We start from the raw sequence: 22,142 nt of genomic DNA, 5'->3' as shown, positions 1-22,142 counted from the left end.
GACCCTGATCTGGGGGGATCGAGGAGCTTCTGAGGAGCTTCTGGGGAGACTAAAATAGCAGAGCTGGGATGTGCTCCTTTAGGCCCTCCCACAGGTGCTTCCAGGTCAAGTGCTCAGCCCCACACCCACCAAGAGCAAAATGTCTTGGTCAGGTCGCCAGTCTTCAGAGACCCCAGATGTGGAGAAAGGGCCTGGTTCTAGAGAGCCCGCTGGACAGCCAGGCATGGTTCACTGCTGCCCTCTAGCGGGCCGGCCCAGCTGCATCCGCTCCACCCAGGACAGCCAGGGCAAGCAAGCGAGCCAGGCCTTCTAAGGGCTCCTCTCCTAGGGAGTTCAGAAGGAGGCCGGGCCGAGCATCCAGAGGTGAGGGTTCAGCGCTCTGGAAGCTGAAGTTCTTGCAGCTCTGGCCACACAGCGAGGGCAGGAGAGGAAGCCAACGTAGTGTTCAGGCACATCGGCCCCGCAAACATCCACTACCGGGGAGGAGGAGGTCTACAGGGTCCAGGGCTTGGCACCCACTTAGAACTGGTCCTCTTCTCACTTGCTCAAAGTCTGGTTACAGGATGCACACACAAACACAGTCTCTCTCTGTGCTTCAGGGGCTAGAAAAGAGGAAAAATTGGTGAGTGTCACTCCCTGGGGCACTTTGGCTAAAGTCAGACGCACCTTCCCAAGTCCTGAGCCCCAAACCAACCACAATGACCATTCGCAAGCCTGCATTACATAGCGTTGCTTCCCCAGAAGGGACTCAGGGTCGCCATGCCAATAGCTGACCTCTCCCGGTGGAACATCTTTAAAGGGAGTGTTTTTTCTAATAACATACCGGGAGGAGGGAGGCACACATGCAGTCTGGGTACATGATGCCCAAGTATGTCGCCCACATCTCCCCTGAGATGTACTTTCGTGCTTATACCTGGGATGTGCTCTCTCCCTTTGAGGAAGCCCATGTTCTCTCTTGAGGCCATTTCTAGGCCTACCCCCCTTCCAAAGTCTATCTTTACTTGAAAAAATATACACTAGGGGAAAAAAACGTCAAAATATTTGTTTTGGGTTATTTTGGGTTTTGTTTTGGGCCGCACCAGGCACTTCTCAGAGATTACTCCTGGCTCTACACTCAGGAATTACTCCTGGTGGGCTTGAGGGACCATATGGCATGCCAGAGATAGAACCAGAGTAAGGCGTATGCAAGGCAAGTTCCCTATCCACTGTACTATTGCTCTAGCCCCAACATGTCCAAATGCTTTCATAGTGGTTAGGTCTACGCGGTGAAGCTACAGCATCCTCTTCCCTTTTCTGTAATTTCTAGGACTTCTAGAAAAGTGTATGTGTTATTTGGATGACCAAAGGGGGAAATAGCACTTGATTCAACACTGTACATGCTACACAGAACAGAAAATGTTTTTCGCCTGCTCCTTCCCGCTTTGCTTGTGTGTGGATACTGGTGGCCAGGCAGGGCCCATGCCACAGTCTCCGAGAATACTGGAACTGCTTCTCTTCCTCCTGCTGATCAATAATTTCCTATTTGGGGAGAGGAAGAGGTACCAGAGGTACTCAGGACTTAGTCCTGGCTGAGTGTTCAGGGATCACTCCTGGTGGTCCATAGAGGGTGCTGGGGGTCAAACCCAGGTCAGCCAGGTACTGGGCAAATGCCCTATTCCCGTACAATCTCTCTGGCTTAATTTCCTATTGTTTATTCACAATGAGCATGTATTTTCCATAAAAGGAAATGATTTTCTTATTTTGTGAAATGTGTGGCTGAGATCATGAGAAAGAACTAAGATTCTGGACAGGTTCACTGGGGAAGGCCAGAGAGGAGCTGGGCACCTGGGCCTGTTTCCCTCTGCATGCAGCAGAGAGATCTGTGTCTCATCTGTGTAGGGCAAGGAAGAGACATTACTACAGGTCACACCAGGGTCCCATAGCCCTTGACTCCTCCCCTCCTTCCTTTTCTACAATGTTTTCCCTTTGTTTTTATTTGGGGGTCTCATACCTGCAAGGAGAGCATCTACCATAGAGCCACCTCCCTGGCCATAGCCCCACTGCCCAGTCCCACTGCCCCTGCTCACCTGTGGCCCCCATGGATGACTTGGGCACCTTGAAAGAGCAGCACCGAGAGCAGAAGCTGTTCCCACAGTTACTACAGCTCCTCTGCAACCGAGAGTCAAAGTCATTGGAAAGGCACCAAGGGCATCGGGCCACACCCTCCCACACCCTCAGACCCAAGGAAACTGGGTAAGTAAGACAGACTTGCAAGGCAGGGACAAAAGGCCCAGTCGTGCTCACTGGACCATGCTGAGGCCTCCCCTCCTCCCAAGTTCCAGGCAGGGTAGCCAGTCCACTGCTCCTACTAAACCACGCTAAGGCCTCCCTACCCTGGTCCAGGGTCTCTGCAGAACACCCCCAGAACTCACCCTTTTCTTCAGCACAGAGAAGGTGGCCGAGCAGCCCATACAGTTCCCTGAAAAACAAGCAGCCACTTAGCCCAGCTCAGCCCAGCTGTGACACACACAGTGCCATGTGGGGTCTCAACCCAGGTCAGACTCTAGTCAGGAGCAGCTCCAGACCCCCAGGAGGGATCAAACTGCACAGGAAGAGTTGGTGGAGAGGGAGAGGGTCCTGCAGAAGTTGCCTCCTGGACATCTATCCCGACCACAGGAGAGATGCCGACCCAGGAGGCAGAAAATTTCAACGAAGCATGCATGGCCCCCTCCAGGGAGCTCTGATAAGTACTGTGCCCCACTGGCCAGTTCACCCACTGTCCAGTCCACAGTCCCCAGCCACCGTCCCTCTCACTGTCCCATCGTCTCCCCCATTCCCTGAACCCCGCACCCCATCTCACCCTATCTCCCCACTACTCCCCCATCATCCCTCCTCATCCCACTGTCCCCAAAACCACCCCATTAACTCCGCCACCCCAAACATCTCATCACCCCCCCACTGTCCCACCATGTGCACCTGCTGCTGCCCAGGGTCCTGTTAGTGGGGCTGTGCCCTGCACCTGTCCCAGGTCAGGTCCCACCACCCAAGCGTCATAGGGACCCACCGAAGTTGTTGGTGGGGTAACGTTTGCGGAGCCGCTCAGTGAGCCGAGACACCTTGCTGCGCAGCACCTCGTTCTTGCTCAGGAAGCCGTTGTCCTGCAAGGCCAGTTCATCCTCCACCGGGCACGGGGTGCCCTCATCATCATCCTGCAGGGATGATGCCTTCTAGTGCTGCCCACTCATGGGGCCCCCAGCACAGCTGACCCCAGGCATGGAGAAGCTGGCCGGGATACCCTCCGCACCCAGCCCAACCACCTCACCATGGTTTCTACTTACCAGCACCACCAAGTGGGTCTCCTGCCTCCCAAGGTGCGGGGGAGAGGAGAGAAAAGAGAGAGAGAGCGAGAGATAGCAAAAGGAGGAAGCAGGGAATGGCACCCCAAGAAGGAGACACGAGGGTGCCCCAAAGGGGTCACCAATAGCGGCCCCTTTGAAAAGGCCCCAATACCTAATAAGCTTTCTGAGAGAACTGTTGGAAAAATCTCTATATTACTGCTGTTCCAAGTGGGTGTAACTAATGTAGTGGGTCATGATTTACTAGAACAGAGCTAGAAACAATCATCGTTTCCAAAATCATTTTGAGGAAACTGCTTCAGGTTAAGTCTCACTGACTTTACAGCTCTCTTTGCAAAATGGGTGATGATGGAAAGTAGGGTGCTGAGATTTGCCAAGAATGGGGCCGGGCGGTGGCGCTAGAGGTAAGGTGCCTGCCTTGCCTGCGCTAGCCTTGGACGGACCGCGGTTCGATCCCCCAGAAAAAAAAAAAAAAAAAAGAAAAAGAAAAGAGATTTGCCAAGAATAAAACCCGAAAGACCCTCCTTGAAAGACTCTCCACCATGACCACCACAATCCAGGAGCTGCAACTGTGCCTGCATCCCCAGGAGACACCCACAAGAGCTGAGACTGCAGAGGCCCTCATGGAGGGGGCTGAGGGAGAGAAGTGGCCCCAGGCAAACCTACAGGCCCATTCCCCACTTTGTAGAGAGACAGGAGGGAGAAACTGCAGGCCTACAGGCCTCGGTGGCAGGCAATGGGGAGAGTGAACAATGTGAGTGTCTGACAGAGAAAGTCAAATCTGTGACACAGGCCCTTGCAGACTGAGCCTAAAAGCTGCTGTATTGGGGCCAAAGAGATAGCATGGAGGTAAGGCTTTAGTCTTTCATGCAGAAGGTCACTGGTTCGAATCCCAGCATCCCATATGGTCCCCCGAGCCCGCCAGAAACAATTTCTGAGCATGGAGCCAGGAGTGGCCTCTGAGCGCTGCTGGGTGTGACCCAAAAATCAAAAAACAACAACAACAACAACAACAAAAAAAAACCTGCTGGGTTTCCAGAAAAAAACAAAATTAGCAAGTTTTCACTGAAATCTTAAAAGGTTTCATATGAGAACATCTCTTTCAGATGAGAACATCTCTGCAAATGACAGTGTGACCCCATCCTAAAGTTGGGAACACCTGGACTATGACTATGTGCCACTTCCTCAGACTACCCCATGGCAGGAACCCCAGCATCAAGCAAGCATCATGTGCCTTCCCCTCCTCACACCGGCACCACAGCTATGAAAGGGGCTTCCAGGGCAACCTCTGCCCCGTGCCCCACTATGCCCAATGGTCGATCAGCAGCAGGAGCATAGAGATCCCGTCTCCTCCCAACAGTAGGTCCCAGCAGAGTCAGGCTTTAAAAGAAAAGAACTTGAAAAGGCCAGATGTGGGAGGTGGAAGCCACTCAGCCCTGCACTGTCCCATTCTGCTCTGGCACTCATGAGTGCTGGGGAAGGGCCACCCACCTCAATAGCATCTTTAAACTCTTCATCAGGCTCAGCCTCTTCTGCCTCCTCCACGCTGCCTGGCGTGAGTTCCTGGCAAGAGAGACACTATTCAGGAGACCTGGTGGTCCTGCATCTCCCGCTTCCCAGCAGCATCTGCTATGGTCTCAAGGCAGGGAGCCGAGGGGCAAAGATCACTGGGACAGAACCCTCAGAAGGGTCCTGGTGTGACACGAGGGCCGGGGCACTAAACTGCACCTGGAGTCTTCACCTCTAGGCCTTCGCCCCTCCTTGGTAAATGAGAACATTCTCCACAAGAATATGAGCCACCACACTGGGAATAGTCGAGGAAGCACTCGACAAGACAAACATAATTAGCATAGCTGCAATCGCAGTTACACTCGTGTGCAGAGACAAGCCCGAGTGGGACAGCAGTGGCCCATAAGCTAGCAACACTGGGCACTGTGTTCTAGGGACTCACCTCTGTGGGCGTAGATACTGGCGTGCAATCAGCCAGCGTGCCCTTCCCCCCAGCGGCTGGGGGCGGGGGGCTCTCACGGGCTGCCTCTTCCTGATTGGGGTTCAGGCGCCTCTGCAGGGATGCTCTGCATTCAGCCACCACTACCCAGGCGAGAGGGAGAGAGGGTGGGAGTCAGAGCAGAATGGGATGAGTGGTACTCTGGAAGTGCCTCCCCAGACACCCTGCTAAGTCTGCATCGCCTTCCTTACATGCCCTCTAACTGAAGCTTAGAAAAACCACCCTTGAGAATTTTCCAGAGTCAATGCAGTAAGTACCCATAAATGATGCTTCTGTAATGAAGCAGTCCCACCCCAACAGGGAGGAAAACAAGCCATTATGCCAACTTGTGGTCAGCCCCAGCTTCTCTGACTCAGGGCCTCTCAGAAGCCAACCTGCAGCCAGCCACACCGGGATCACCAGAAACTCCAGGCAGCTGCATCCCAGGGCTGGGGAGGCTGCCCAAGAAAATTACCTTCCCTCATCACCCCTTAGAAAGAAATCCACCTGCCAGGGAAGGGAGACTGCCCAGAATGACAGCACTGGAGGGGTGCTGCCCCCTGATGGAAGGACAATAATGAGAAACAGGGCACCTGACCCAGCTTACCTCTGAAGAACTCCATGTTGCCCAGAAAGAGCGTGCTGTTCAAGAGAGCCAGGAACCAGCAGAGCGGCAGCAGGTACAGCAAGCAGACTGTGCCCAGAAGTGCGCCGTAAAACCTAGATCAATGGAAGACAAAAGACCAGAGGGGAAGAGATATGGAGTACACCCGGACAGAGGCCAATGGGGAGAGCTCAGGGCACAGTGAACGGACAGTATGTGGCAAGTCCACAAAGGGGAAGGGTTCACAACTCCCTCCACATCTTGGCTGACTGCTAACAGGAGTAGGGCCACAGTGGTGCTGAGACTGGGTTCCACACCTATCACTCTTCAGGCCCAGGCTGAGCTTTAAAGACAACAGACATGAGTCTGAAACCAGCTCTGCCACTTCCCTCTGTGTAACCCTTGGTGCTCAAAGGTTACTTCCTTCACTTGTAAAATGAAATATTGTCAGCCCAGGGTTATGGGAAGATGGAGCTAATTCGTGAAGAGTGGTGTACAGTGCAGCACAAGGCAGAAACAAAACATAGTACTCAAGAACCTCAGAAGTTTTCATTCCATTTGATCTACTGGTTCATAATAGTTTATTCTAAGAATTAAAAAAAAAGTAAAGCTAAGCTCATAAAACTGAACTCTATAGGATAATAAAAAGTAAAAAAAAAAAAAAAAAGAAAGAAAAGAAAAAAAACTAGGCAAATCAACCAGAGAGATAGCACAGTGGTAGAGCTTTTGCCTTGCAAGCGGCTGACTCAGGACCAATGGTGGTTCGAATCCCAGGATCCCATATGGTCCACTATGGTTGCCAGGAGTGATTTCTCAGCAGAGAGCCAGGAGAAACCCCTGAGCACTGCCAGGTGTGGCCCAAAATCAAACAAAGAGTAGGCAAATCAAAAGAACGCTATGCAATACTAGTCAAAATACATATCAAATAAAAAAAGTCATTGTATAGATGTATACAGATGTATGTATGTATATCTATATATATCTATATGTAAAAAATTTTGGGGGCCGGCGAGGTGGCGCTAGAGGTAAGGTGTCTGCTTTGCAAGCGCTAGCCAAGGAAAGGACCATGGTTTGATTCCCCAGCGTCCCATATGGTCCCCCCAAGCCAGGGGCAATTTCTGAGCACTTAGCCACGAGTAACCTCTGAGCATCAAATGGGTGTGGCCCGAAAAACCAGAAAAAAAAATTGTTTTAAGGCAGAAAATGACTAAGTTATTAGTAAATTCGTTCCAAAGTGTCAGGGATGTGGCTCAGTAGTAAAACACCTGCCTTAAATTCATATAACAGAATTTCATCCTTGGCACTGCAAAACACATCAAACAAAAGCTCACAAAAAAAAAGGGCCATACTGGGCTGGAGAGATAGCATGGAGGTAAGGCGTTTGCCTTTCATGCAAGAGGTCATCGGTTCGAATCCCAGCGTCCCATATGGTCCCCCGTGCCTGCCAGGAGCAATTTCTGAGCATGGAGCCAGGAGTAACCCCTGAGCACTGCCAGGTGTGACCCAAAAACCACAAAAAAAAAAAAAAAAAAAAAAAAGGGCCATAAAAATATATGTACTACATTCGCTGTCTATTTTAACTATTTATTACAAGTATTAGGAAAATTGATAGACCACAAAGGAAACCATTCACAATGAAAATGGAAGAGGACAAAGAAATCTCAGAGGCACTGGAAACTCTATATCGATAAATCACAGGCACCCAGGCTGCAGAAGGCATTCAAACACTGGCCACTGCTGAGGCAGGGTGGGGTTACCCTGCAGGTCATTCTCTGATGATGGGATATTTGACCACTGTACACAAGAGTGGTATCTGAGTGTGTTCCCTAAGCCGTCAGGTGGTCTCTAAAGCCACTGGCTCTGCTGGGACTAAGCAGCCCCTTGGGCAGGGCTGGTAGAGCGAGGGGCTACTCACTGCAAGGACACGATGGGATTCTCCCAATGCAGCACATTGTAGGCAGCTTCCAAGGTCCCACACAGGCGGCTCAGGAAGGCCTCCAGCTGGATCAAGCTGCAGGCACAGAAGCTTCCATGAGCTACAGCCCTGCTCACCCGGCCCTGGGCTGCGGCAGAGCAGAGGGCAGCAAGCAGAGCACTTTATGATCACCACCGGTCAGGAACAGCCAAAACCATGGGGGCTTAGGAGGAACCTCACACCTCTCACACCAGGCCCCAGTGTGGCAACCCTGCTGAAGTGGAACCAGGACAGCAGCCACTGCTGTGTCTCTTCCCAGCTTCCCAGATCCTGCTGCGGAACTCTTAAATTTGTACAGAGCTACAAGTTTCCTTCCCACAAACCCAGCAGAGGGGCAGATACAGACATAGTGCCAAAGGCATATCAGATGTAAGGTCGGTCACACATGTAAACAAATGTTTAGTGTTTGTTGTCACTGTTTTTTAATGGATACGCCCACAGAAGCAAGGAGCCCAAGATCCATACCCAGATCTTTGAGAAATGGCTGGTTGTAGAGGTAGGACAAGGAAAGCAAATGAATTTCAATACAGAGCTGTATCATAGAACAAGGAACACTCAAAAATAGTGAGGAAATGAGAACATAAGAGCCAGTTCCAAAGTGCTCTTCCTAGTGACCAAACTGAGAACAATGTGACATTTAATAAACAGTAATGATGGTTGAGACCATGTGTTGACTGAGACAGGGAAATAGTCTCTAGGCTACTTCATCAGCATACACAGCAGTGACAACACAGGCCATACCAGCCTCGAAAGCCCTACCAGGTGGTGCTAGAGCTCATGGAACACACACACCTGGGTAGACCCCACAGACGGAATGCATGACTGCATAACCCATCAAACAGAATCAGAGATCAGAGTTCACATGGATAACACAGGAGAAAGAGCTCCTTTTTTGCAGCAGAATGCCAGTTAATAAGACTCATTAGAAAAACATCTTTGTAGGAGCTGGAGCAGGGGCGCAGCGGAAGGGTATTTGACTTGCACGAGGCTGACTTAGGACAGACCACTGTTCGATCCCCCGGCGCTCCATATGGTCCCCCCAGCCAGGAACAATTTCTAAGCGCAGAGCCAGAAGTAACCCCTGAGCATCACCAGGTGTGGCCCAAAAACCACACACACAAAAAAATCACCTTTGTGTTTGTAATCATGGTGTTTAAATAAAGTATTTTAAAAAATAATTATCTTTGCAGACACATGCACACCATTACTCATTGTAGCACTCCATACAACAGCTAAGATATGGAATCAACCTAGGTGTCCAATGACAGATAAATAGATCGTGAAGCAGTGGTATATACACACATTGGAATACTATGCAACTGTAAGAAACTATGAAATCATGCAGTTCACTGCAACACGGATAGAACTAGAAGATCTCATGTTAAATAAAGTCTGCCAGGATAAACAAGGATGATCTCACTTATCTGTAGTATACAGAATAACTGAAAAGGGAAATGCAATGTTCTAAGGAGTAAGGGGGTGTCTAGTTCATCCTCGCCCCAGAGTACAAGCAGGATAGAGAAGAAAGAAATCATTTGGAGTGGTCAGAAGAAGTGGCAGATGGGAAGCAATAAAGAGATAGGGGTCAAGATGCATGGGCACAAGGGAGATGTAGAAGAATGGTAAAGCTAAATTTCAAACTTGAAATGTGCCTGTCAAGGTTGGGGGTGACCTGGGAAGCCCAGTGGAGCAACAAAGACATTACTGGTGGTGGGATTAGTGCTGAAACAAGTGTGTTTAAAACCTAATTATGAATAACTTTGTAAATCGTAGTGCTTTACTAAAATAAAACAAAAAAAATTTTTTTTTTTGTGATTTTTGGGTCACACCCGGCAGTGCTCAGGGGTTATTTCTGGCTCCAGGCTCAGAAATTGCTCCTGGCAGGCACAGGGGACCATATGGGGCGCCGGGATTCGAACCGATGACCTCCTGCATGAAAGGCAAAAGCCTTGCCTCCATGCTATCTCTCCAGCCCCAACAAAATATTTTTAAGAAAGAAAAGGCCCAAAGTTATAGTACAGTGAATGGGGCATATGCCTTGCACATGGTCAGCCAAGATTAGATCCCCAGAACCCATATGATCTCTGAGCACCCAATGATCCCTAAGTACAGAGCCAGGATTAAGCCCCAAGTACAAATGGGTAGGCACCAAAACAAAATAAAACAAAACATGGGGCTGAAGAGATAGCACAGCTATAGGGTGTTTGCCTTGCAAGTGGCCGACCTGGGACAGACCTGGGTTCAATTCCCAGTATCCCATATGGTCCCTGAGCCTGCCAGGAGCAATTTCTGAGTGCCGAGCCAGGAGTAACCCCTGAGCACTGCTGGATGTGGCCCCATCCCCCCCCCCAAAAGAAAACAACAAAGGCACACCCTTGGATCTCATCAAATGAATGGGGGATTGCAGGGGCCAGAGAGATAGCATGGAGGTAGGGTGTTTGCCTTGCATGCAGAAGGACGATGGCTCGAATCCCAGCATTCCATATGGTTCCCTGAGCCTGCCAGGAGCGATTTCTGAGCGTACAGCCAGGAGTAACTCTTTATTTATTTTTTTTCTTATATGGAACGCTTCACAAATTTGCGTGTCATTCCTGCGCAGGGGCCATGCTAATCTTCTCTGTATCATTCCAATTTTAGTATATGTGCTGCCAAAGCAAGCACCAGGAGTAACTAGAGCGCTGCCAGAATGTGACCTCCTCCACCAAAAAAAATGGGGAATTGCAAAATATACCGTATTTTCCAGTGTAGAGGCGACTTTTTAACCCATGAAAAACTTCTTAAAAGTTGGGGGTCATCTTATACACAGGTATAAGGAATGCTGAAACTTACTCCAGCTTCAGGGACGAGTGATCTGCCTCCTTCTTACCACTGCATCCCATCCAGCTTCCAGGTATCATCACTCAGTCCTCTGCCTGTTCTGATCCATCTTTCAGGGCACACAGAGGAGCTGAGTTACCGAGCTGTGGGGTGTCATTGCTGGTATGCAGCTTTCCGGTACTCAGTCCTCTGTTCAGCTTTTATGGGACATAGAGGAGGCGCTCTGTCTCCCTTTAGCTGTCCTATTAATCACTGCACCCCAGCCAGCGGCTCTTGGAGGAGTCCCCTCTCCCTGCTCTCAGTGTAGATCATGATTAAAAAAATCAGTCACTCACCACAAATGCCAAATGTAAAAATGATTGCTGGCACTCCAAAATCTAGCTTTATTAAACATATACTGTTAACCTTTAAGAGTTCTACTCTTTTTGGGGCCAGAGAGATAGCATGGAGGTAAGGCTCTTGCCTTTCATGCAGAAGGACAGTGGTTTAAATCCCGGCATCCCATATGTCCCTCGTGCCGCCTGTCAGAAGTGATTTGAGTGTAGAGTCAGGAGTAGCCCCTGAGCACTGCCGATGTGACCCAAAAACCAAAAAAAAAAAAAAAAAAGTCTTATTGGGGCCGAAGAGATAATGTGGTGGTAGGGCATTTGCCTTGCATGCAGAAGGACGGTGGTTCAAATCCCGGCATCCCATATGGTCCCCCGAGCCTGCCAGGAGCGATTTCTGAGCGTAGAGCCAGGGGTAAGCCCTGAGCGCTGCCAGGTGTGACCCAAAAACCAAAAAGAAAAAAAAAATCATCATCTATGCCAGAAAATACGGTAAGTCAGCCTGGCAGGATCTAATCATTGTTCTATCTAGATGAAAGGCAAAGTTCTTTGTATTATTCTTGCAATCAGTATTTGCAAAGCAAAAAGGTGTTGTTATATATTTTTTTATTTTGGGGCAGACCCGGCAGCACTCAGAAGTCACTCCTGGTTCTGCATTCAGTAATCACTCCTGGCACAGGGCCAGAGTGATAGCACAGAGATTAGGGAGTTTGCCTTGCATACAGCTGATTTTTTGTTCACTTCCAGGCAGCACATAGGGTCTCCAGAGATTGCCTGGATGTAGAGCCAGAAGTAACCTGAGTGCCACCAAGTGTTGCCCAAAACCTCCACCCAAAAAAACAAATTACTCCTGGCAGTCTCAGGGGACCATATGAGATGCTGAAGATCGAACCCAGGTTGGCCATGTACAAGGCAAACACCCATCCACTGTGCTACTGCTTCGGCTCCACAAAATGTTTTGTTTGTTTTAAATGCACTGAGAGCTAGAGAGATGGCAAAGTGGGAAGGACTCTTGTCTTGCACACTATTAACCCAGATTACATCCCTGGCACCTCATATAGTCAGTCCCCTGAGGTATGCCATGAGTGGTTCCTGAGCAAAGAGCCTCGAGTATACCCTGAGCACAGCCACATGACCCAAGAACAAAAAACAAATTAAAAATAAAAAGAAATACAGGCCACACTTCAGGTAATTATGTGAATTATCCTGATGGAGTAGAGGTCCAAGGACAGGAATCAGGTGGATTCCTGATAAAGGACAAGCCTGACATGTGCCAGGCTTTGGATTTGATCTCCAGCATTGTTTGGCTCCCCAATACCATAGGGGTGTCCCTGGTGGCCTTTGAGCACTGCCTGGAGTTTCCCTCACAACACACAGCATTCTGGGGTGGGGCCCATTTTTGTTTTGCAAATGCCTGTGTTTCCAGGAAGCAAGCAAAACCCTGCTGCTATGTCAAGCAAGCTCCATGGGTCTCAGAAGGTTCAGGAAACACCAGCTGCCACTGAAGCTGTCACAGCTGGTGTTAATCAATAGACGGAGCCCCGGAAGCAGCAGCTCGGTCACATTCAGGAAGGTATGCCACACTGAAGCTAGGACTGGCATTACCAAGAACTTCTCAGGCACTGGGCACTTGTTTAACCTTTATGGGCACTGAAGAGAAGAACCTGTTGTTATCCCATTTAATAGATGAGGAGTCTGAAGCACACAGAGGCTGAGCACCTGGCCCAATGTTACTAGGTGAAACTGTGAGAGCTGGCATTGGCCCACCAAAGTTTCACTCATGAATGTGCTTAGACAAGACCCTAAATGAGTCTTCAGTGGAACAAACACAAGCTGCGTCCAGTTAGAGCTGAATCTTGTCCCAGATTAGTTACCTTCATGCTGCTATAAGACTTCCCTCTTGTCTGTATGTGGAAGATAGTAATAGTCACAGCCTCCCAGACAATTAAAAAGATGAGAGGAGGGGCCCAAGCAAGAGTACAGCAGTAGGGCAGACCAGTGGCAGACCTGGCTCAATCCCCAGCACCTCATATGGTTCCTCAAGCCTGCCAAGGGTGATTCCTGAGCACAGAGCCAGGAGTGACACCAGCATGCTACTGGGTGTGGCCCAAAAATAAAATATAAAAAGAGAGAGGAAACAGTACGGGGATTGGAGGGGGTGCCTAAACATAATCCAGTGCAAAGCAAGCACTCCATGAGGTGGTTCTTATTACAGGGATTTTCCCGCTTTCCATGCTCCCAGCCCTGTCATACTCACAAGCTCTTCACCTCTGCCACCGCCTCGGGGCGAGACAGGCGAACCCTCCTCAGGTCCTCCTGCCTCACGCTGTGATACTTCCTTCGCATCAGTTCATTCTCAGGAAGTCGAGGTCGGCAAGCCTCCTGGAGGTAGCCCAGCAGTGCAGGCACTGAAATCATCAGGGCCCCCATGGAGTACCAGGCACCTGTGAGACCAGAAGGGCAGGTAAGTAGGAAAGCCCAGACCAGAACCTCAGGCCCACCCAGATGCCCCCAAGCTTGCTCTCAGGCCTCAGAGAACATCATCACATGGCTCAGTGTGCCTGGCAGTTCTTGAAGGCTGAACTTTGGCTATTTGCCCACTGCTGTTGGCCCAGTCAACTTTGTTCCCAGGTGATCAAATTTGAGTCCAGTCAGTGGCCTAAACTTGCATCTGACTGTGGAAGCTACTGTTTGATCACTGAAATTTTGACCTTCTGGGCCTTTTCTCTGGCTCTTACAACACTGGACTGACAGTGAAGCCAAGAGAACATACAAAGGACCCACTTCCATGTTAACAAGCAAGCAATCACATTCTGGGCACAGAGTAAACATTTGTCAAATATGGCGTATAGTTTGTCTTGTTTGGGGGGCCACTCCTGGTGGTGCTCAGGGGCTATTCTTGTCTTGGTGCTTGGGGGTGACTCTCAGCAGTGCTCGAGACCATGCAGTGCCAGGATCAAACCTGAGCTTTATGCAGGCAAAACACATGTTCCAACTCATTGAGCCATCTCTCTAGTTTATATTACAATATTTGATTTCTTTTATAGTGTGTTCAGAAAGTCTAACAGTCCATAAAAGACAACTTCCTAGAGTTTTAAATGGGTGGAGAATGGCCCTACTAAGAGCGAGAGAGGTCTTTTGCAAACCAGGTTCATTTTCAACCCACTGAATCCCTATCTCCATGTGCAACAAAGGAGACATTTCAAAAATCTGAGGACACTGGAAACAGAAACATATGAATAAAGGACCTGGTTTGCTAGAACATTCTTTACAGGTCCTTCCCACATTTCCACAGAGGGGTTTGGCTTTTAGGCAGCCATCTGCCAGGTAGGGAAAAGCTGGTGCAGCATTCCTGATGGTAAAAGGCCCACAGGTGCTGCTTCTCTCAGGACCCCTACAGCTACCCACCTGACCACACATCTACCTCAAAGGTTCCCCAGCAGCCACCTCACTGCTGGTGCCTGTTCCTGCAGGCCCAATTGCTGAGCTAGAGAAAAAAACAAATGTGGCAAAAGTCCCTGATCAGCTTATCCACAGATACCCACAAGCTGTGCCATGCCTCCCTCAAAGTCTAAATTAGCTAGAAAACAAAAATGGGGTAAGTTCCAGCACCAGCAGCGAAGAAACAAACACTAGTGACGGTAACCAACCACTGTTTCCACCCTGTGCTGGCACCCACGGATTCCATCCTCTACTCAGAGACCCTGTGAGGAAAGCCCTTCAGAGAAGATTAGCCCTAGTGGGCAGGCTGAAGAACTTGCCTGAGTCACACTGTGGTCCAGCCAGGACTTCAGCCCTTGCATTTCCACTCTGGGCCTAGCAGACTGGGAGGGAGGCAGCCCCTCAGCAGGAATGCTGCTTCTGGGGATCCCTCCCCATGATTGCTGACAAAAGCAGCCTAGCCCGAAAGCAGCGCTTACCCTCATTCAAAGTGAGGAACAGCACGTTGAGACCCAGACAGGTCAGCAAGGAACACAAAGGCATCTGCCACCTGCAACACAGAGTCTGGTCAGTCGAGACGCGGAGGGAAGGGCAGAGAGCACTGCAGGGGAGTCACCTGGAACAGAAGCAAGATATCAGGGCCTGGAGTGTCAAAGGGCTGGTAAGCAGGACCCTGAGAAGGCTCTTTCCTCAGAACCCATAGACCTGAGGGAGCTTCTCCACAGAACACAGGAAGTGGCTACATGCGGAGTTCATCGGAGTGACTTGACTATTTTGTTTTAATATATAAAAATCTGAAGATGAAACATTCTCTCAGCAACTGCAACATAAGTGACCCAAACAGGTGGAAGTGAATACAGGCTCAGCCACCCCCACCCCCAATACATGGTACTGCAGACGCTCCAAGAAGTAAGAAAGATCAAGATGACAAGAGAAAACTGGAATGCTGAGAGAACTAAGTGCCTCAGAAGCTTGCATGAGCATGTCCAGAGCAGAAATGTTTTTTTCTTCAGCCTAGTCAAAATATTTCACCACTACTAAGTGAGGTTAACTAATTTGTGTTCTTCCTTTTTTGAAAATAAAAGTCATGAGTAAGAAGGGGTTGGAGCAATAGTACACCAGGTAGGGCATTTCCTTGAGTGTGGCTGACCCGGATTCCATTCCCAGCATCCCATATGGTCCCCCAACTATGCCAGAAATAATTTCTAAGCACCGCTGGGTGTAGCCCCGAAAAACAACAGTAACAATAACAAAAGTCATGAATAAGAAAATGTGATGATCTCTCTGCCCTTCTCTTAAAACTCAACACACTCCATCCACACCAATTCAGACTCAGAACAATCTTGTGGCAGCTTCTGGGTGAAAAGTAAAAGCATGGGCTGGAGAGATAATATGGAGGTAAGGCATTTGCCTTTCATGCAGAAGGTCATTGGTTTGAATCCCAGCATCCCGTAAGGTTCCCTGAGCCTGCCAGGAGTGATCTCTGAGCCTGGAGCCAGGAGTAACCCCTGAGCGCTGCCGGTTGTGACCCAAAAACAAAAAACAAAAACAAAAAAAGTAAAAGCAGTGTAGAGCTAACCCCTTTCAGAAAATAATGCACCACATTGCCACTGAAGTAATTTTAAAACCTCTCGCATTCTGACATCTCTATGGACATTTTCCTTGTGGAAGACACATATACTAGAGTAGGTGACCCCAGAAAAGAGGTCTTAAAAATCTACTGCAAGAGTCAGAGGCTAGCTCAGTGACAAACTGCCTGTCAGACACTCCAAATAGCCCAGAACAATCTTTGCAGACTGGCCACTGGGGTACCTGTCCCCACATGGCACGCAAACTCTTGCACACTGAAACAGTGAGAGAGCACTGAGCCCCAAAAGGTACCACAAAGCCTCTGAGCACTGCAACCAGGTGTGCAACAACAGATTAAAGGGACAGGGTGGGACAAGAGGAGGAGGGGGGAAAAATCTACCACAGCTCCAAGTCTCAGATCTAATAGAAAAGCATGAGATTAAATCCCTCTTCGATGTCAAATCCTCTTTACCCAGAAAACAATCAGGTGGGCAAGCGAATCTGACAGCCACTTTCACAGGCCAGTGCTCCCCATCCCAGTGGCACTAAGACCACAAGCTCCAAGGGCCATTCAGGCCTATTCCTTACCTCCATCCAGCTCCCAATACATCCTCTGATTGCTAATTTCGTAAGATGGAATCACTCTCAGACATTAGTAACATGAAGCTAATTTACAAGGTGCAGAAAAGGACAGAACATATTTAAGTTGCCACAAAAGGACAAAACACAAAGAGAGCAGCTGGTGAGTATGCACAATGATAGTGTAAAAACACAGCCACAGATGCGCTCTCTCTCTCTCTCTCTCTCTCTCTCTCTCTCTCTCTCTCTCTCTCTCTCTCTCTCTCTCTCTCTCTCTCCCCCTCCCTCCCTCCCTCCCTCCTTCCTTCCTTCCCTCCCTCCCCCTCCCTCATGCCCACCCTTTGGTTTGGGTAAAGTTTGTACTAACTTAGGGATTCTACACTAAAAAATTAAGGCACCAGTCAGACAGTTAAAAGAATCTCCCTGGGGATGGAGATTAACACAGGAGGGCTAAGGCACTCCTAGAACAGGGTCAACCCCAGATGGATCCCCACATCATATGCTTCCTCCAGGTACTGCCAGGGGCAATCCCAAGCACAGAACCAGAGTAATCACCCAAGCACCTCTGGGTGTAGCTTCCCCAAAAGAAATCCTCCTCCTGGGCTAAAGGAAGAGAAAATACAGGGTGTTTTGCATGCCATCAAAACTGGTGCGTGCGTGCGTGCGTGTGTGTGTGTGTGTGTGTGTGTGTGTGTGTGTGTGTGTGTGTGTTTAAACATGGCTTGTTTGTTTTTCATATCCCCCCCCAGTATGAGAAAAAAAACCTCCCACTACTTCAGATTAAGGTAAAGAATGAATACTCAGAGGATAACTTGACCTCCTACTTATTTCTCATTCACACCAAGGCATCTTTATGTGTATCTGATGAAAATTAGAAGCCTCTCCCTAATACACACATTTATAGCTTATATCCAGCTAAACAACCAGGTTTTATATAAATCCTGACACAGAGAGAGAGAGAGAGAGAGAGAGAGAGAGAGAGAGAGACCTTAGCCCTGCACCTAACCTTAAAATCTAATTTCCAAGGCAAGAGTAATAGTACAGTGGGTAGGGATTTGCCTTGCTCGTGACCGACACGGGGTTCAATCCCTCACACCTCATATAGTTTCCTGAGCACTGCCAGGAGTGATTCCTGAAAGCAGAGCCAGAAGTAACCCAAGCATCACCAGCTATGCCCCATGCACACACATACACACAAATCTAATTTCCAGTTACTCCCATAAAGTACCAAGTTGATATAGACAGGAAATTCCCCAAGACGCTCATCAATCTTCTTTCACAACATGGACATTCTCTCTTCTTTCATGACAGAAATGCTGAAATGACTCAGCTGAATGTGTGTTGTGTTGGACACAACCCCACATAGACTACACAGTCCATGTTGGAAATAAATTTGACCAAAACAAGAACAAGTGGCATGCTCAGGACAACTGAGGAAATATAAATTAAACTAATCTATGTTGACACCAAGGAATTTTTGGTTATATATGTATGATGTTACTTTATTTAAAAACTTTTTTTTTTGGTTTTAGGGCCATACCTGAAATGCTCAGGCTCTGCATTCAGGAATTACTCCTAGAACATTCAGGGAACTATATTGGATGCTGGGGCTTGAACCTGGGTTAGTCATATGCAAGTCAAGTGCCCACCTGCTGTACTATCTCTCCAGGCCCCTGAAAATATTTTTAGTAGTGACAAACTGCAGGTTTTGGGGGCAGAATGGAATATAGCTGCAATTTAAAATACTTGAACATAAGTAATAAAGTGAGCTGAAAGAGGAAAGGGCTGGAGATGTAGTTCAGTGGTAGATAATTTGCATTCCTTGCATGCTTGAAGTCTGGCTGGGTATCTGGCACCATCCCCTAAAAAAATAAACATCTAGCTCAAAGGGCAAAAAAAAAAAAAGGCCCTGCATACAGGAGCCAATGGTTTGATCCCCATCAGCTCATAGTCCCTAAGAACTATTAGGAGTGAACTAAAGCACTGAACCAGAAGTAGCCACATAATTAACCCTACTAGGAACAGCCCCAAAACATCACAGAAGAGAAAAATCAAAGCAGAAGAGACCAGGAAAACAGCTTAAGTGGTAGAGCATATACCTTGCACATGTAAGGCCCCAAGTTTGATGCCCCAGCATCACCAGTATGGCCAAGGTCCAAAACTGGTGGCCCTTGTTTTAAAAAAAAAAAAAAATCAGAAAGGAAATAGCTCAAAGGGCTTGAATACATAATTCACATGTTCAAAGCCCAAGTATCTCCCCCTGCCTCAAACCCACCACCCACCAACACAAGCCCAAGAACCTGAATGAACAGTCTCACAAAAGATAGGAGTAAAACAAAAACAAATAACTTTGAGACCAAAGTGAAAATTATTAGTGAAAACAGTACCCTATGTACTCAGAAGTATTTGTAGTTCCTTAACTCATAATCAAAATTATTTTCTAGGGGCCGGCGAGGTGGCGCTAGAGGTAAGGTGTCTGCCTTGCAAGCGCTAGCCAAGGAAGGACCACAGTTTGCTCCCCCAGCGTCCCATATGGTCCCCCCAAGCCAGGGGCAATTTCTGAGCGCTTAGCCAGGAGTAACCCCTGAGCATCAAACAGGTGTGGCCCGAAAAAACAAAAACAGAAACAAAAACAAAATTATTTTCTAATTCTACCATTAATTATGCTAAGATTGGGAGAGAAGAAAAGTAAAGCCCCAGAGAGTGAAAGGAGGGCTCACAAGTTCTAGCAAAGCAAGCAATATCAAGGTACAAAAAATCATCGGGTGAAAGGTAGAGGCATCCAGGGCCTGTCTCACTACAACCATCCTGCCCCATGGGCCTAAGACACAAGCTGGCCTGGAAGAGGCACCGAATCCAAAGCACCTCCACTCACGTTGGCCCCAGAGTAGAGTGAGAAGAAGAAAAGAGATTGAGTGGAGAAACACAAATATGAAAGGGTGGGGGTCAGAGCCAAGTAGTCTTAGATGCATTGGTGGTGTTAAAAAGAAACAAAACTGGGGTCGGAGAGATAGCATGGATGGTAAGGCGTTTGCCTTACATGCAGAAGGTCGTTGGTTTGAATCCCGGCATCCCATATGGTCCCCTGAGCCAGCCAGGAGCGATTTCTGAGCATAGAGCCAGGAGTAACCCCTGAGCGCTGCCGGGTGTGACCCAAAAATCAAAAAAAAAAAAAAAAAAGTTAAAAAAAAAAAAAAAAAGAGACAAAACTAAATATCCAAGCCAAAGTTGAAACAATGAGATCAATATACTGGCAGGTATAGGAACATTGGTGGAGGGAGGTCAACACTGGTAGTGGGAATGGTCCTGAAACATTGCATATCTGAAACCCAACTATGAAGAACTTTGTAACGCACAATGGTTGCAATTAAAAAAAAAAAAAAAAGGCAGCTGAAGAAGACTGAACAACCCGCTGGGTTGCAGCCTAAAAGGCAAGAAAGAGCAGCAGAGGCAGAGGGGGAGGGGGGGGGGTGGGGGGGTGGGAGGGTGGGGAGGTGGGGTGTGTTTGTCATCAAAGCAACTAGTCTTTACCTGAGCAAGTACCGAACACCATCGCCCGCATCCCTCAGGGGTTCCAGGTACATCTCCAGCCTCTTGTAGGACAGAACCAAATTGAAGAGATTAAATGCCGGAGACTTGGCAGGAACAGGTGGAGACTCTGGGGGTGCCTCGGACGTGACACTGGGACTGGCCTCTGGCCCGCTCCCCTCACGCTCAGCCGTCTGCATCCTGTAATCATAATTCCTAACATTTGCATCGCAGCAATGCCCACAGCACCAATGTGAGATCCTGAGCAAACTTGAGAAGCAGGAATGACCCTTTGTGGGAAGACAATGACATCAACTAAGACAAGGGAATCTGGCAGACAGGCAAGTCCACTTAGGGATGCTGTATCTGAAGGTCTCAGCCCCCCATGCCACCTGAGAGCACAAACCATCCTGACCGCGTGTGCCCGCTCATGATCGCTCTTGAGAGAAAATCGTGTCCCGGATAACTCAGGGGGCTCTGGGCAGGGTCACTGTCCCATTCATCCTCAGGAACGTCCTGGGATCACTCAGTGGACTGTGGCAGGATCAGTGTCCGCTTATCCTCCTCACTGTCCAGGGATTAGCTCGGTGGGCCTGGGGTCAGGTCACACAGTCTGCTCATCCATCAGAGGTCAGTTTACCTGCCCTGGCGGGGAGAGGGGTCATCTGATTGATTTCCCCAGTTGACCGGAGAGCCCTGACACCTGTCCCCGTAGTCTCCCTTGACCTCTGCCACGTCCAAGCAAAGCAAAGAAAGCTCCGTGCCCAGTTTGCTTCCTGCAGCCCAATCCTGGGCCTGGAAGGCTCCTTTGCTCCCAGTAGCTCCTGCACCCTCCCTGCTCGGCCCTCTCTCCTTAAATAAAACGCTGCTCTCACCTCCTTGCACCGACCCAAGGGGACCCTAAGAAGAAAGGCCTCGGGACTTGGGCGACCCTGGACATAAGCGGGTCTCAAGCACTGAGCTGCAATCAGACGCGGGAAGGGGTTCGGGGAGTGCGAGATTCCTGCGGGCAGAGTTGGGGGGCACGGCAGGAGCCCGGAAAGGCAGGGGCTGCAAGCCTGCGTCGGTTGGGGCCTCTGCGACCGTTATGGGGGGCAGGCCGAGACGCCACGGCCGAGGTCGCGTGGCCGCAGGTGGCGGCGGGGCGGCCCGCGAAGGTCCAGCAGCCCCCAACGGGCACAGCGGGCGGGGACGGGGGCTCGCGAGGGGGTGGCGCCCCACTTACCCGTCGCTGGGCCGGGGCGGGGAGGGGTAGGCCAGAGCACAGCTAGGCCCGCCGGGCCCCCCGAGAGCGTCTCTCAGGCCCACCCCGGCCGGGCCACGCGCCTCGTCCCAGAGCAGCCCAAGTCCTGGGTCCGAGGAGCTCCTTCGCCCCCCACGGCCGCCGCTTCCGGGACGCCGAGTCTGCTGCGGCGTCGTGCCCGTGACGTCATCGCGTCCATCCCGCCCCGGACTTAGCCCCGCCCCTTAAACGTAGGCCCGCCCCTGGGTTAGCTCCACCCTCTCAAGCATAGCCCCATCCAGAATTTAGCTCCGCCCCTTCGGTCGTAGCTCCACCCACCCCGAAGTTAGCTCCGCCCCTATGATATAGTCCCACCCCGGGTTTAGTCCCACCCCTCGGGTGTGGCCCCACCCATCCCGGACTTAACTCCGCCCCTCGGACATAGCCCCACCCCGGGTTTAGCTCCACCCACTCGGACTCAGGTGAGCTCCCACTACGGCATTGCTCCTGCTCACCTGGACTCAACTCTGGGTGTGCAGATGACTGGCAGATTCCCTCCGGATTCCTGGAAGGGAGTCAGTGTCCCCAGACCCTGCACCTAGTTGTGAGCGATTCCGGTGTACAAGATCCTGTGCAGGCCTTTTCTAGCTCAACCGGTTCTCATCGTCTTTCTCCAAAATCCCCCTTTGAAAAAGTGCCTCCGATGGCCTTGCATGAATAATAATGTAAACTCTCTAGGAAATTAGTTCATTTCTTATT

At 49.7% G+C, this 22,142-nt stretch overlaps 2 protein-coding genes and 1 non-coding gene across 4 annotated transcripts in view; 1 reads left to right on the top strand and 2 right to left on the bottom strand.

Annotated features, from left to right (window-relative positions):
• The window catches only part of CRTAC1 (cartilage acidic protein 1), a 541,606-nt gene that overhangs the window by 259,842 nt on the left and 259,622 nt on the right, over positions 1-22,142 (top strand). The window lies entirely within an intron of this gene.
• On the bottom strand, positions 355-20,361 carry ZFYVE27 (zinc finger FYVE-type containing 27). 2 transcript variants are annotated; one of them, XM_049764298.1, is made up of 12 exons: positions 20,165-20,361; positions 14,965-15,035; positions 13,302-13,488; positions 7,842-7,937; positions 5,930-6,042; positions 5,287-5,426; positions 4,827-4,898; positions 3,318-3,338; positions 3,044-3,188; positions 2,412-2,458; positions 2,067-2,148; positions 355-602 (listed from the first exon to the last, which is right to left on the bottom strand). In XM_049764298.1, the coding sequence occupies exons 1-12, from the start codon at positions 20,359-20,361 to the stop codon at positions 538-540; spliced, it is 1,236 nt and encodes a 411-aa protein (XP_049620255.1). In that variant the 3' UTR covers positions 355-537. The 2 variants fall into 2 exon arrangements, with proteins under 2 accessions (XP_049620255.1, XP_049620256.1); XM_049764299.1 differs by lacking the exon at positions 3,318-3,338.
• LOC125995376 (U6 spliceosomal RNA) lies at positions 10,456-10,562 on the bottom strand. Its single transcript, XR_007490914.1, has one exon. It is a non-coding gene; the product is annotated as a U6 spliceosomal RNA (small nuclear RNA).

The sequence above is a fragment of the Suncus etruscus genome, chromosome 17, assembly GCF_024139225.1.
Source record: "Suncus etruscus isolate mSunEtr1 chromosome 17, mSunEtr1.pri.cur, whole genome shotgun sequence".
NCBI classification, from domain to species: domain Eukaryota; kingdom Metazoa; phylum Chordata; class Mammalia; order Eulipotyphla; family Soricidae; genus Suncus; species Suncus etruscus.
This window is presented reverse-complemented; position numbering and strand designations above follow the sequence as displayed.

What these genes read in the sequence shown, in the direction of transcription:
- ZFYVE27 (XM_049764298.1), bottom strand. Translation starts at nt 20,361, where the DNA reads ATGCAGACGGCTGAGCGTGAGGGGAGCGGGCCAGAGGCCAGTCCCAGT. An exon ending in GTGGCAGAGGTGAAGAGCTT is followed by an intron (nt 7,938 to 13,301) that starts GTGAGTATGACA and finishes CTGTGCCTGCAG; the next exon opens with CTTGATCCAGCTGGAGGCCT. An exon ending in AATCCCATCGTGTCCTTGCA is followed by an intron (nt 6,043 to 7,841) that starts GTGAGTAGCCCC and finishes CCATTGATCTAG; the next exon opens with GTTTTACGGCGCACTTCTGG.